At 49.4% G+C, this 15,807-nt stretch overlaps 1 protein-coding gene across 1 annotated transcript in view; it reads right to left on the reverse strand.

Moving 5' to 3' along the window:
• Positions 1-15,807, reverse strand: part of LOC140395273 (calreticulin-like) — a 220,808-nt gene that overhangs the window by 84,273 nt on the left and 120,728 nt on the right. Inside the window, exon 10 of the mRNA XM_072482842.1 lies at positions 13,149-13,217. Coding sequence (XP_072338943.1) covers positions 13,149-13,217 — 69 coding nt within the window. The remainder of the gene's footprint in view (positions 1-13,148; positions 13,218-15,807) is intronic.

Here is a 15,807-nt window from a genome sequence, read left to right on the forward strand (position 1 = left end):
TTGATTCCTTTTTGTCATTTGTTTATGTAAACATGCGGGTTGAGGTTTGGGGGTTGGTGGGTAAATGGGATCGTTGTTATTATGGGGACTGACATATCTTGCTGATTATTGTTTATTGTTGATGGATGTAAATGTGGGAGAAAATGTGAAAAAGGAGAATAAATTTTTTTTTTTAATAACATTTTTTTTACAAGGCTGGTGGAGCAAATGGAGGAGGAGCTCAAGAGGTGGGATGCGTTGCCGCTGTCCTTGGCGGGTAGGGTGCAGTCAATCAAAATGACGGTGCTCCCAAGGTTTTTGTTCCTGTTCCAGTGCCTCCCCGTGTCTATCCCGAAGGCTTTTTTCAGGCGGGTTACCAGGAGTATAATGGGGTTTGTGTGGGCACGAGGGACTCCAAGGGTGAGAAGGGTGTTCCTGGAGCGGAGTAGAGATAGGGGGGGACTGGCGCTGCCCAACCTCTGTGGATACTACTGGGCCGCCAATGCGACAATAGTGCGCAAGTGGGTGATGGAGGGGGAGGGGGCTGCATGGAAGAGGCTGGAGACGTGTGGGTACGAGTCTGGGGGCGCTGGCAACGGCGCCGCTCCCTCCAAGGAGGTATACCACGAGCCCGGTGGTGGTGGCTGCCCTCAAAATTTGGAGGCAGTGGAGGCGGCACAGGGGGGAAGTGGGGGCCTCGGCGGGGACCCCATTACGGGGGAACCACCGGTTCGCCCCAGGAAGAACAGGTGGAGAGTTTGCGGGGTGGCACAGGGCAGGGATACGAACGTTGGGGGACCTGTTTGTGGACGGGAAGTTCGCGAGCCTGGGTGAGCTGGAGGAGAAGTACGGGCTCCCCCCCGGGGAACACCTTCAGGTACTTACAGGTAAGGGCGTTTGCCAGACGGCAGGTGGCGGCATTCCCACGGCTACGGCCACACACAGTACAGGACAGGGTGCTCTCGGGTGGGGTGGGTGGGAGTGGGGAAGATCTCGGAAACTTACCAGGTGATGCAGGAGGAGGAGGAGCCCTCGGCGGTGGAGGTAAAAGGTAAGTGGGGGGGAGGAGTTGGGAGAGGAAATTGAGGAAGGGACGTGGGCAGATGCCCTGGGGTGGGTGAACTCTTCCTCATCGTGCGCGAGGCGCAGCCTCATACAGTTTAAGGTGCTTCACAGGGCACACATGACCGGGACAAGGATGAGTCGGGTTTTTGGGGGTGAGGACAGGTGTGTTAGGTGCTCAGGGAGCCCAGCAAATCACACCCATATGTTCTGGGCATGCCCAGCGCTGGAGGAATTTTGGAAGGGCGTAGCGAGGACGGTGTCGAGGGTGGTAGGATCCAGGGTCAAGCCAGGCTGGGGGCTCGCAATATTTGGTGTGGCAGAGGAGCCGGGAGTGCAGGAGGCGAAAGAGGCCGGAATTCTGGCCTTTGCATACCTGATAGCCCGGCGAAGGATTCTTCTTCAGTGGAAGGCTGCGAGGCCCCCAAGCGTGGAATCCTGGATGAATGATATGGCGGGGTTTATTAAGGTGGAGGGGGTAAAATTCGCCTTGAGAGGGTCGGTACAAGGGTTCTTTAGGCGGTGGTAACCGTTCTTAAGACTTCCTGGCAGAGCGGTAGACATTGGTCAATGGGGGGGGGGGGGGGGGGGGGTGTCACTTTATTAATTTGTTTTTGTTATTTACACTGGAGGGTCTGAGGGATTGTAGATACTTGTGTTAAGTCGGGGTGTTAATGTTGATTTATTGTTTATGTCCGGGGGGGATTTTCACATGGTTCTTGAGCCAAAATTGGATTGATCGAGGCCGACGGTCGAGGAGAGTATCGGCGGTGACGAGGGAATTGAGAGGGTTTATGGAACATATGTTCTATGTATGGGGCGAGTGGGCCCGTGGAGGTTTGGTCGGCCGAGGGCGAAGGAATTTTTGTTTTTCTCCTATGTACATGGGGTGTGCTCCCGGATTGACTATTTTGTGTTGGACAGGACGTTGTTAGCGGGGGGGGGGGGGTAGTCAGTTCGGAGAACGCGGCAATTATGGTTTCAGACCATGTGCTGCATTGGGTGGACTTGCAAGTGAATCGGGGTGCGGGGGGAGACAGTGCCTGCAGTGGAGGTTGGATGTGGGGCTGTTGGCAGATGAGGAGGTTTGTAAGCGGGTGAGGGCTGCTATTTGGAGATATGTGGAGCTGAATGAAATGGGTGAGGTTTCAGCTGCCACACTGTGCGAGGCACTGAAGGCAGGCACTGAGGGGGGAGTTTATTTCAATGCGGGCACATAGACAAGATAGAGCGGGAGGAGATGGCAAGGTTAGTGGATGAGATTCCGCAGGTAGCTAGGAGGTATTAGGAGCCCCTGGAGGTGGGGTTGTTGAGGGAGCAGCAGAAACTTCAGCTGGAGTTTGGACTGATATCTACAGGTAAGGCAGTATGGCAGCTGAGGAGGGCTAAGGGGGCGGTCTATGAATATGTGGAAAAGGCATGTTGGCACATCAACTGAGGAAGCAGGAGGCAGCGAGGGAGATCGGAAGGGTGAAGGATGGGGAGGAGAGAGACACGGTCTCGGCCCCAGCAGGGGTGAATGGGGTGTTCAGGGACTATTACAAGAGATTGTATGAGTCAGAACCTCCAACCGGGGTGGAGGGCATGACGCGCATTTTGGATGGGTTGAAGTTTCCTAGGGTGGAGGGAGCTGGCGGAGGTGTTGGAGGGCATGGGGCGATGCAGGCAGGGAAGGCCCCGGGCCTGGATGGGTTCCTGGTGGAATTTTATAAAATGTTTTTGGGGCAGCACAGTAGTTAGCACAGTTGCATCACAGCTCCAGGGTCCCAGGTTCAATTCCCAGCTTGGGTCACTGCCTGTGTGGAGTCTGCACATTCTCCCCGTGTCTGCATGGGTTTCCTCCGGGTGCTCCGGTTTCCTCCCACCATACAAAGACATGCAGGTTAGGTGGATTGGCCATCCTAAATTGTCCTTGGTGTCAAAGAAGGTTAGGTGGTGTTACTGGGTTACGGGGATAGGGTGTAGATGTGGACTTAAGTAGGGTGCTCTTTCCAAGGCCAGTATAGACTCGATGGGCCGAATGGCCTCCTTCTGCACTGTAAATTCTATGATTCTATGGCTTGGGGCCCCTGCTGGTCAGGGCATTCAATCAGTCAAGGGAGTACTCCCCCCTACACTACGGCAGGCATCGATCTCCTTAATTCTAAAGAGGGAAAAGGATCGGAGCAGTGTGGGTCCTACAGGCCAATTTCATTATTAAACGTGGATGCTAAGTTGCTGGCCAAGATCTTGGCCTCAAGGATTGAGGACTGTGTGCAAGGGGTGATAGGGGAGGACCAGATGGGGCTTAAGGAGAGGCATCTGTCGGCTAACATCAGGCGGTTGTTAAATACTATAATGCCCCCGGAGGGCCGAAATGTGGAGGTGGCCACCTTGAATGCAGAGAATGCCTTTGATCGGGTGGAGAGTGACTATTTGTGGGAGGTGCTAGGACGGTTTGGGCAGGGGTTTGCAGATTAGGTCCAGCTGTTGAACCGGGCGCCGACAGCGAATGTGCAAACGAACCAGGTGAATTGGAGTACTTCAGGTTGCACCAGGGAATGAGGCAGGGATGCCCACTCTCGCCATTGCTCTTTGCCTTGGCTTTCGAGCCATTGGCAATGGCGCTGAGAGCGTCAAAGGACTGGCAGGGCGTAGTGTGTGTGTGGGGGGGGGCAGGGCATAGGGTCTTGTTGTACAGATGATCCACTGCTCGATATATCAAATCCTTCGGAAGTTATTGGGGGGATTATGAGCATGTTGGAGGAATTCAGCCGGTTCTCGGGGTACAAATTGAATATGGGGAAGAGTGATGTTTTTCCGATCCAGCGAAGGAGCAGGAGGCTGGGGGAGTTGCCATTTTAGAGTAGTGGGGGCGAGCTTTCGGTATTCAGGTGACACGGGGTTGGAAGCAGCTGCATAAGCTGAATCTGGCTCGGTTGGTGGAACAGATGAAGGGGGATTTTAGGAGATGAGATGTGCTTCCGCTGTCGCTGGCGGGACGAGTGCGATTGATGAAGATGACAGTTCTCCCGAGGTTCTTATTTGTGTTCCAGAATCTCCCGATCTTCATTCCAAAGGATTTTGTTTAGGAGGGTGAATGCACTGATTTTGGGATTTGTTTGGGCGGGCAAAGCCCCGTGGATCGAGGGGGGTGGCTAGCTCTTCCGAATTTTGTTGAATTACTATTGGGCGGCGAATAAAGCCATGGTTAGGAAGTGGGGGAGGGTCGGTATGGGAGCAGATGGAGGCAGCCTCTTGTAAAGACTCGAGTTTGGGGGGCACTGCTGACACCTTTTTCTAAAATAAATTTAGAATACCCAATGAATTTTTTCCAATTAAGGGGCAATTTGTGTGGCCAATCCACCTAACCTGTACATTTTTGGGTTGTGGGGGTGAAACTCACGCAGACACGTGGAGAATGTGCAAACTCCACACAGACAGGACAGCGCCTTTACCATTTCTGGCCAGGTACTCCACAAGCCCTGTAGCAGTGGCGGCCCTGAGGGTGTGGGGACATTGGTGGCAGCACCTGATGCTGGAAGGGGCCTCGGTTTGGGCACCGATCTGCAGGAATCATAGATTTGCTTGGGGGGCCCCAGGACAAGGTGGTGTCAAAAAGAGGAGTAGATGAAGGTGAAGTGTCGGAAATTTATAAGGAGTTGATAGATTGGGAGGGAGTCCCGATGGGGTAGTGAAGTTTCAGTGGGAGGAAGAGTGGGGAGAGGTGGAAGCTGGGAGGAGGGTGAACGCGTCCTCTTTGTGTGCTAGGCTTAGCCTTAGTCAGTTCAAGGTGGTTCACAGGGCACATGACTGTGGCCAGGATGAGCAGGTTTTTTGAAGCGGTGGAGGATAGATGTGGGCAGAGCACGGGTGGGCCCGGGAATCATATCAATGTTTTGGACCTGTCCGAAGCTAGGGGGATTCTGGCAGGGGTTCGTCGATGTTATGTCGGAAGTCTTAAAGGTGAAGGTGGCCCCAAGTCCAGAAGTGACGCTCTTTGGAGTCCAGGGGAACCGGGAGTCCAGGGGGTGAGAGAGGCCGATGTCTTGGTCTTTGCCTCCTTGGTAGTCCAGAGACAGATCTTATTTTTTTAAATATAAATTTAGAGTACCCAATTAATTTTTTTCCCAATTAAGAGGCAATTTAGCGTGGCCAATCCACCTAGCCGGCACATTTTGGGTTGTGGGGGCGAAACCCATGCAAACACGGGGAGAATGTGCAAACTCCACACGGACAGTGACCCAGAACCTGGGACCTCGGTGCCATGAAGCTGCAATGCTAACCACTGTGCTACCGTGCTGCCCCAGAGATGGATCTTATTAGAATGGTGGGACTCGTGGTTTGTTGTGTTTGATGTGTGTAGATCTATATATATATATATATATATATAGATAGATAATACACACACACATATAGAAATGCCTCAATAAAATATTTTTCGAAAAAAAACTTTAGTGGAAAATGATATTGTTTTCCAAAGGTGTCACTGAGGAGAGACAAGAATATATTCTTAAAGGACACAAGAAGCTATTGCAGGTGATTATATAGCTATGAGTAAATAGATAAAATGGAATATGGTGAGCGCTGTCCCAACCCAGCTGGGTGACAGTGCGCCATGGGGAGGATGGTGTGATCAACTCTGTTAAAGGCTGCAGACAGGGAGGGACACTTTATTGACACAATCACATAGGATGTGATGTGACTTTGAGAGGAGGCATTTCTGTACTGTGGCAGAGGCAGAAATCCGACTGGTGGGAATCAAGCATGGAGCACCAGAAATCTGGGACATAATTTTGAGGGGTTTGGAAATGGAGCTGGGGTTTTAAAGTATGGAGAGTTACAGGGCTGACCTTATGAGGAGAAAGTCTATGATGGCAGATTTGAAGGAGAAAATGTACTTCATGAGACATCCTAAAGTTGCAAAAGGTGCTATATAAATGCAGTTTTTTCTCTCCACATATAGACACCATTTGAACCTGTACCTCATCCAGTAAATGATCAAAGCCGAAGGTCAACATCCTTTCTAGAAAGAAAAGCAAGTGGTCTACACCAGTCTTCCAAACTAAACAGTGGGCGACTTCTCACACAAGCAGTAGAAATGCCCTATGGGATGTTCCCATTTTGAAGGCAGGGAACATCTGGCCGCCACATTCATTAGATTGCACCAGAGATCAGATCACCTTCTCTTGGGCATTCTGATTGCACAAGCAGCTGGAAGCCAGCTTGAAAACTGAATGAAGTTGCACCACTTCAACTACTCTGGATAGGGAAAAAAGGAAGCAGACGTGTTCTAGATCAGCAGTTCCCAACCTTGTCCTTTATGGGGACCACGGATTGTCATCAAAAGCTTTGCGGACCGCCACGTACACAAGCAGTTTTAAACATTATTTATGTAGCCTATCGCTGACGGGAGTTGAACTAATCAAGTGGGTATTAAAAACACAGCTATTTCTAATAGTTTATGATGCACAGTCTTGACAGCACATTTACCTGAAATAGGCCTAACAGTGGAAAAAGATAAAGCTTAGCCTTAACAAGGCAGCTGATTGACTTCCGGTGACGGCGGGCGGGAGGCGGCTGCACAATGGAGGGCTCCCGTTCGGGAACGGCATTTTCCGGGCTTTAAGCCCGGTCCCAGGGTCCACGGAGCGGCAAAAGCATGGAGAAGGCACAGAGGCAGCAGAGTGAAGAAAAATGTCGAGGGTGAGCAAAAGAACGTCCGTAAGGAAAACAGCTGAAGGTCCGTCGGGGAGTGGAAAGGTCACCGCGGGGTCACCAAGGAAAATGGAGGCTGGAGCACCAGGGGAGGCCGCATTGCTTACGGCTGAAGAAATAACTACGGTGATGGCTGCGGAATTCGAAAGGCAGTTTACAAAATACATGGAGACAATGAGGAAGGAGATGAGGGAGGTTTTGAGTGTGCTGGTGGAGGAGGCGATTTCCCCGGTGATGAAGGCGGTGGCGAGTGCAGTGGCAGAGGTGCGAGAGCAAGGGGAGGCGCTGAAGGAAGTGGAGGAGACGTTATTGCAGCACGGTGATCAACTTGCCTCGATGGGGAAGGAGATGCGGAAGGTGGTGGACATTAACAAGGATCTGCGAGGAAAAATGGGAAGCCCTGGAAAACATATCCAGGCGACAGAATTTGAGGATTGTGGGGCTGCCCAAAGGAGTTGAAGGACCGAGGCCGACTGAATATTTTGCCGCGATGCTGGCAAAATTATTGGGGGAGGGGGAGGATCCCTCCCGATATGAACTGGATCGGGCTCATCGGTCGTGGAGGCCTGTACCAAAGGCGAGTGAGCCACCAAGGGTAGTGACTCTGTGCTTCCGTAGGTACAGTGTGAAGAAGGTCCTGAGCTGGGCCAAGCAGAAGCGGGTGGTGCAGTGGGCTGGAGCTGGTATACGTGTATACCAGGACTTTACGGTGGAGCTGGCGAGGAGACGGACTGCCTTCAACCGGGTGAAGAGGGCACTGTACATTAGCAAGGTGCAGTGCGGCATTGTATATCCAGTGAAGTTGAGGGTGACTTACAAGCTTAGGGACTTTTATTTTGTAACGGCGGAAGCAGCGGAGGAGTTTGCGAAGGCAGAAGGACTGTGGCAGAACTGAGAAATGGCCATGCGCCGATGTAACCTCGTGACTGTATTTTCTTCTTTTTTGTTTCACTGCGTGCGGGTGTATGGGCTAAAAGGAGCCAATGTTGTATATATTTGGACAAGGGAAGTGATGGGACTTCACTCGAAATGAGGGCTCTTTGGGGTGTAGGTGGATATGCGGGCTGTGTGTGCTAAAAGGGGATTTCTGGGCTTTCCTAGGGCTGGGCAAGGGGGAAAGGGACCCGGGCGGGGGCCTCCACACTGGCCGGTTTAAGCCGGCCAGTGAACAGGAGTGAGGTGGGGGAGGGGCTGCGGCCATCGGAACCTGGCAGAACAGGGTCCGAGTGGTCTAGCCGGGGTGGAAAGTTGGGGGGAAGGAACAGAGGTTGGGAGGAGGAGTCTTACAAGAGGCAGTGGACGGGAGGATGTGGAGACTGGGCGCGGGGGGCAACTCTTTTGCATCATGTACGGTACTCTTTCAGAGGTTGGAGGGCGTTGAGTGGGGGGGGGGGGGGATGCATATATTGACAGGTGGGCCGTTGTTTGGGGTGGTGGGAGGATGGGATCGTTGGTATTGTTAAGGGGATTGATTTTGTATTTGTTACCGTTTACTGTTTGTGGGTGAGGTGTAAATTTTGAAGGAAAATGGAGAATAAATTTTTTTATTTTTTTTTTAAAACAAGGCAGCTGATTCTGTTTCGCAGACATCAAGCGCTGGATGTCAGGTATGGCAGCCTCAATCGGAGATCTGGTTCAATGTTATGTTTATTCCAATATTTGGTCTACAATCCATATAGCCCTGAAAATCCAGTCTCGCAACGGTAGGGAAAGGCATCAGAAACTTTACTGCCTTGTGGGACAGTTCTGGGTGTACCTAGGCAACTTTAAGCCAAACATTAGCCCGGTAGTTCTGAGAGAAATGCAGCCTTAAAGCACTGTGACAGGGCAGTTCTATAAAGCTGCCTTGCTCTCTCGAGGTAAAGATGATAGATGTTGGTTGCTGGCCGACCCTCACTCTCAGCCCTGCCTGGCTGGCCTCTGGTCGACTCGCCCCGCTTCTGCTGCTCCGTGATTCCGAGTCACGATGCTGCTCTTCATTCCCTGAGACACGACACCGGTATTTGCCTGACCTTTGTCGCACCTCTCCGCTCTCGCTCTGGTGGCCAGGCCTTGAGCCCCGAGAACCTTGAGTGTTTCATGCTGGCTACATGGCTATCTGGCCTGGATTCTGCTCTCTCTCGCCATCACTGCCTGGTCTGTTTGCTGCCCAGTCCAGCCCCCTCACTCTCAGCTCTACTGCCTGGCTCTCCTCTGGCTCCATTTGAGTCGCCCTGCTCCCACTGGCCGCTGCTCCCCGATTCACCGAGACACAAAGCCAGCGCGTGCCTGGCCTTCTTCGTATCTCCCGACTGCTGCTCTGCTCACCCCTGGGCTCTAGCTTGGTTGACCAGGCCTCAAAGACCACAGGTGCTCCTGGCTGGCTGCTGGGTATCTGGCCCGGTGGCCTCGGTTCTTTTTGGTTGGTTGCACGACTAGCCATTGGCCAGCACTGTCTCCTCACCTCGCTGAAGGCTTTGCAGGCTCGCACCTCAATGTTAGGTTGGCGACCTCACATTTGTCCCAGGCTACCCATCAGAAACCTCGCTGCTCTTCAATTCGCTGTAATTCAGGAGATATGTGTCTGAACTGCTCTAAGTCTCCACCACCTCTCAATGCTTGGCAAACTGCTTTCCTGCTCTAAAGGGGAATCCACCAATCAGAGCCCGATGTTATTCTGTATAGCCCAAGAATGAGCCGATCAGCAAATTTAGAGCTACCCTGGCTCTGATGGGTGTCCCCACCACAACAGTGACCTTTCCATACGGGGGGCCCCCATAGACGAGAGCCCCGCACTGCAGCACTGAGCTTCATTGAAAGCCCACTTCTGCCCACACTATTTAATTACAGAGATTAAAACCGAAAATAATTGTTAAAGTAATTTAACAAGGATTATTAGTATGCTACATAAGAGGTACAAGTTATTTTTTCTCCATGGGCATGAAACAGGCAAACTGACCACCTGCAAATGGAATTTTGTCCTTCATTGCTAGAGGGATGGAGTTTAAGACTAGGGAGGTTCTGCTGCAATTGTATAAGGTGTTAGTGAGGCCACACCTGGAGTAGTGTGTTCAGTTTTGGTCTCCTTACTTGAGAAAGGATGTACTGGCACTGGAGGGTGTGCAGAGGAGATTCACTAGGTTAATCCCAGAGCTGAAGGGGTTGGATTACGAGGAGAGGTTGAGTAGACTGGGACTATACTCGTTGGAATTTAGAAGGGTGAGAGGGGATCTTATAGAAACATATAAAATTATGAAGGGAATAGATAGGATAGATGCGGGGAGGTTGTTTCCACTGGTGGGTGGAAGCAGAACTAGGGGGCATAGCCTCAAAATAAGGGGAAGTAGATTTAGGACTGAGTTTAGGAGGAACTTCTTCACCCAAAGGGTTGTGAATCTATGGAATTCCTTGCCCAGTGAAGCAGTAGAGGCTCCTTCATTAAATGTTTTTAAGATAAAGATAGATAGATTTTTAAAGTGTTTGGGCCGGAAAGTGGAGCTGAGTCCACAAAAGATCAGCCATGATCTCATTGAATGGTGGAGCAGGCTCGAGGGGCCAGATGGCCTACTCCTGCTCCTAGTTCTTATGCAGTACCCTTACAGACCACCAGTGGCCCACAGGGCACAGGTTGGGAACCACTGTTGTAGATTCCGCTGTGCAAATCTGCTAGCTACCCTTAAGTTCCAGACTAATTTTCTTTTAAAGTCCCATGTGCACACATTAGCAATGAGACCCTTTCCAAGGGAAGAACAGGATTAAGTCACTCAGGCTTCACTCCCATGTACTCTGAATTATGACAACTGTGATATTATTAAACCTGGGAACAAATCATCTGTGCATCCTCGGGCAGAAGAAAGTGTGATGTACAAGGCAAACTGTTTCAATAAAAATTCACATTTCTCTACCCCTGCCAACCCAAGAATAAAGGTGCCAGACATAAAATAGAAAGAATTCAAGTCACAGAAAAAATATTTTTTTAAAAATAATGTTCGTTGTTAAAGAAACCTCCATTCCAAACAATTTACAGTTTTCACTGTAAAGATTGAGAATTTTATTTTACGCAAGTACTTTCACCAAGTGTGCAATCACTTACATGTTATCCAGATATTATATGCACTGGGTCAATGGTCAAAGGGTAACACACAAACAGAATGAAGCAGAATTAGAAGCTAAAACACATCCCATTTTTCTGGAAGTTTGCTGGAGCTCAATTTCACAGGTGCCAAGCACCAACTCTAGCTGAAATATGAATTCATGGGCACCAATACCTTACTGTTGTGGCTGTTCTTGACTTCAAAAGCCCATATATGAGTCAAGCCTAAATCAAAGTAGAGCTCAATCCTGTTCTGAGATGCATTTTCCAGCAGGAGTTACTGAAAATCAATCAAGGGGAACTATGATACAAGCTAGGAAGAGATCAGCCATGATCTGATTGAATGGTGGAACAGGCTCGAAGGGCTGAATCGCCTACTTCTGCTCCTAATTCCTCTGTTCCTATGTAAGCTTTCCCCTCCCTAGCCCTTGGTAGCTGAAATCGATAGGACCCTAAATGTTGCCATGGGTCAGATTAGCTAAAGTACAGACAAGGAATAAAACCACAGAAGACCGTCTGCTCGGAATGACTCAACGTGGTCTACTTATTAGCTAAGCCACTGGGAAAGCTAAAAACAGCTTTAAACAAGACAATATCAGTAATCATTATCTTTCACCATTCATCCATTTACATAATGCAACAGTTCAATTACCAAAACACAGAAAATGTGTTTTTAAATGTAGTTAGAGCTTGCTGCAATGTCAAAAACTGCAAGTTCTCTCCCCCTTTAAGGCATTCCTTAAAACCAGTCTCTTTGACCAAGCTTTTTGGTCATCTGAACAAACAGATCAAGTGGCTTAGTGTCAAATTTTGTCTCTTAGCATGCCCTTAGCACATTTCACTACTTTAAAAGTGCGATATAAATAGAAGTTGCCATTAAAGGTGGTCTTTACTCAATGTTATCAGAAAATAAGGATTTGGTGCTTCAAAACCTGTTTACAATGGCTTCAAATGGAACTTTTAAAAATTGGTTTTGGACGAATACCTGTAATCCACTCGTCCATTCTCGCTCCTTCAGGCTTTCTCTTTACTGATTCTGAAAGACCAGCTGACTTTCTAATGTTTTCCAACACGGTTTGCATTTTCAGTCTTTTGCTATTTTCCCCCCCAAATTAAAACCAATGAAAATAATCCTTAAGTTTTCAAAATAATACTAGGGAGGAAACACCTGGCTGCACTTTGCTGTAAACGGACTTATTCACCATGGAACACATCGCCACTCTTTCCAACTTATTACTGAAGATTAAATGTTTACACTGTTAACATTACAATGTTACACCACTATAGTAATGAAACATTTGAGTAACTTTTTATTACTTCACTTTCACGGTCAATTTGAAAAATAAATGATCTCCCTGAAGGGCAACTTAACATGTTCAGATCCCATCACTACTCCCAAAATAAAACAAACACAATAATAAACACAAATATAAAACAGATTTAAAAGGTAAATGTTCTCGAAAGGTGGGGAGGGTTTACATCCCTGAAGATTTACACGTGTAAACGTGCATGACTTTTTCTTTGCAGTGACGAGTTAAGCCAAACGTAAACTTAGTTTTTCATAAAAAAGGGTTGCGGGGGCGTTGCAACAATTATTTCTTAATGGAGAGCATTTCAGCACAATATAACAACGAAGCAGCAGGCCCCAAACTTAGCTACTCCTGCACACTTCACACTGACAACTGTACTGTGCTGCTGTGTCATGGTTGTTTTGGGCTCGATCCCAGTGCAGGTTTAATGTTACTCTTTCTAATTTTGATGCATCATGCCCAGTCCTTCTATTCACTACGCTCCACGCCGATATCTTACCACACAGAAAGATTTTTATCTAACCGGCCAAACGTGGTCTCTCCCCAACTTCCCTGATTAAAGCCCAGTCAGTGTAACCCAGCAGCAGTCGGGACTTCCAGCGGCTGGTGAGCCAAGCTTCTGCCACACTGCTGGTCAGGGTGGGACAACTGGGTAAACAATCCCGTTCCAGAGGCCTCGAGAGCAGTGTGGGATAGTCCCGCAGAGCCACTAACTCAGTTTGGGGGGGGGGGGGGGGGATACAGCCTAACTGACTAGCTAGAGGCGGCCGAATGTCTCAGGATCCCCGGAGTTTCCTAAGGCCACAGCCCAACCAATGCCAATCGAGACGGTGGAAAAAGTCCACTATCAATCCTGCGTGACCAGGCTTCCCCTCCATTCTGGCATCAAGAGGCCGGGTCCAGCTCCTACTCCAGGCCTAGGCCCACACCGCCACTAGCCTGTCCGCTCCCGCGGCCTTGCTCCCAATGCGCCGCAGCCTCTCCTCGCCCCACTCCACTTATGCCCAGGAGGCCTTGCACATACTCACCGTCTGCTCGGAATCGATGTCTATGCGGAAGGTTTGCTGCTGGAGGGTCTTCAGCGTGATCTGCATCGTCTCCCGCTCTCGGTCCGTCTAAGCCCTTCCAGCCACTCAGTCACTCGGAATGTCAGCGCGCGCGCTCCCGCGGCGTCCTCGCGCCCAAACTACACGTCATCACGTCGGGCCCGCACCACATTGCGTCCTCCGGACGTCATTGCGTTCTCCGCCCATCGAAGGTGTACAGCAGGAGGAGGCGGGGCCTCTCAAGCGGACACAGCGCAGGCGCAGTTGTAACATCGCGCCCCCCCCCCTTCTCTCAACCCTCCGCTACCCTCCCCCCCCCCACAATCGCCACACCTACCCCGCTCCTCCCCCTCGCAGTGCAGTGTGAGCGCTCTCGGTCTCACTTGATTGCCGTGCCGCAGCCATATTGGTGATGGAGAAGGTCTGCGGCGCGGTGAGCGCATTCGAGCGTTCGCCTGCGGGAATTAAAGGCGGCTGTTTAAACCGTTGTGTGAAATTGAAGGAATCAACACCGGCTCTTCTTTCTATCAACCCACGCACAGACTCTACCATATTTTCCCAGTAAGTTCCAAACCGGCTGTGCGCAAGCAGCCGGTATGACGTCGCCGTGGCCATGACGTCTGCTGGGCACGTGATCGCGGTGACGTCACTGGGCTGCTGTTTCCTCCAGAATTTCCACGGCCCCTGTGCACCCTGTAATTGAACATAGAACAGTACAAGCCCTTCAGCCCAAGATGTTGTGCCGACCATTTATCTTAATCTAAGATCAACCTAACCTACACCCCTTCAATTTACTGCTGTCCATGTGCCTGTCTAAGAGTTGCTTAAATGCCCCTAATGACTCTGACTCCACCACCTCTGCTGGCAGTGCATTCTACACATGTACCACTGTGTAAAGAACCTACCTCTGACATCTCTATACCTTCCTCCAATCACCTTAAAATTATGTCCCCTCGTGACAGCCATGCCCACCCTGGCGAAAAGTCTCTGGCTATCCACTCTATCCATGCCTCTCATCAGCTTGTGCACCTCTATCAAGTCATGCTATCTTTAATCAAACTATGTTTTTCTAAATAATCATAAATCCTTGTCATGTTCGGTGATCAGGCTGATGTTGAATCTTGATATTGTAGTGTGAATAAAGAACATTAGACTTTGTTTTAAAGTTATTTATTAATAACACTACACTAACAAATTACTAAAATGTCTAGGATCAATACAATTGGAAATAATGGTCGAACACTAACTTACACGAAGATGCTACAGAACTACTCTAATATGTGACTGCTACAAAACTTTCTCTCACACCTTGTCCTGGAACACATGGTGTGTCCGGATCATGTGCCTGCATACTCACACCACCTTTTGGTTGGATGCTAGAACTATAATATGATGTGGAGATGCTGGCGTTGGACTGGGGTGGCTTTTATTACACTCCTGTATTATCTTGATATACTATGGAGTGTAATATGTGTTACTCAAACCTTGGTTACTGATGAGGTCTTCTGAATCTCGATGAAGAAGACTCGAACTCGTCCAATAGTGTTTAGCACAGGGCAAAATCGCTGGCTTTGGAAGCAGACCAAGGCAGACCAGCAGCATGGTTCAATTCCCGTAACAGCCTCCCCGAACAGGCGCCGGAATGTGGCGACAAGGGGCTTTTCACAGTAACTTAATTGAAGCCTACTTGTGACAAGCGATTTTCATTTCAAAAGGTTTATTGAGTAACTATAACAATGATTGTGTGGTTCTTTACTTTAACATTGATACTAGTGATAAGGTTAACAAGATCTAACTACAGTAACTGCACTTGACTCCACTAACCATCTGAGCTAATCTGATACTCCTGTCCTGGTCACAGTCCATCCAAAAGAGAGGAAGAGAGACCCAATGTGGTTGCCTTTATACCCCTGTTGGTCCGGCCCTCAAGTGATCATGTGGTGCTACTGGTTACACATTAACCCCTTATGTACATGCACATACAGAGATCACTACATCCCCCTGTGGCAATGAATTCCACAGACCCACCACTCTCTGGCTGAAGAAATTTCTCCTCATCTCTGTTCTAAAGTGACTCCCTTTCATTCTAAGGCTGTGCCCCCGGGCCCTAGTCTCCCCTGCTAATGGAAACAACTTCCCTACATCCACCCTATCTAAGCCATTCATTATCTTGTAAGTTTCTATTAGATCTCCCCTCAACCTCCTAAACTCCAATGAATATAATCCCAGGATCCTCAGACGTTCATCGTATGTTAGGCCTACCATTCCTGGGATCATCCGTGTGAATCTCCGCTGGACCCGCTCCAGTGCCAGTATGTCCTTCCTGAGGTGTGGGGCCCAAAATTGCTCACAGTATTCTAAATGGGGCCTAACTAATGCTTTATAAAGCTTCAGAAGTACATCCCTGCTTTTATATTCCAAGCCTCTTGAGATGAATGACAACATTGCATTTGCTTTCTTAATTACGGACTCAACCTGCAAGTTTACCTTTAGAGAATCCTGGACTAGGACTCCCAAGTCCCTTTGCACTTCAGCATTATGAATTTTGTCACCGTTTAGAAAATAGTCCATGCCTCTATTCTTTTTTCCAAAGTGCAAGACCTCGCACTTGCCCACGTTGAATTTCATCAGCCATTTCTTG

Source organism: Scyliorhinus torazame, chromosome 18 (genome assembly GCF_047496885.1).
Source record: "Scyliorhinus torazame isolate Kashiwa2021f chromosome 18, sScyTor2.1, whole genome shotgun sequence".
Taxonomy (NCBI): domain Eukaryota; kingdom Metazoa; phylum Chordata; class Chondrichthyes; order Carcharhiniformes; family Scyliorhinidae; genus Scyliorhinus; species Scyliorhinus torazame.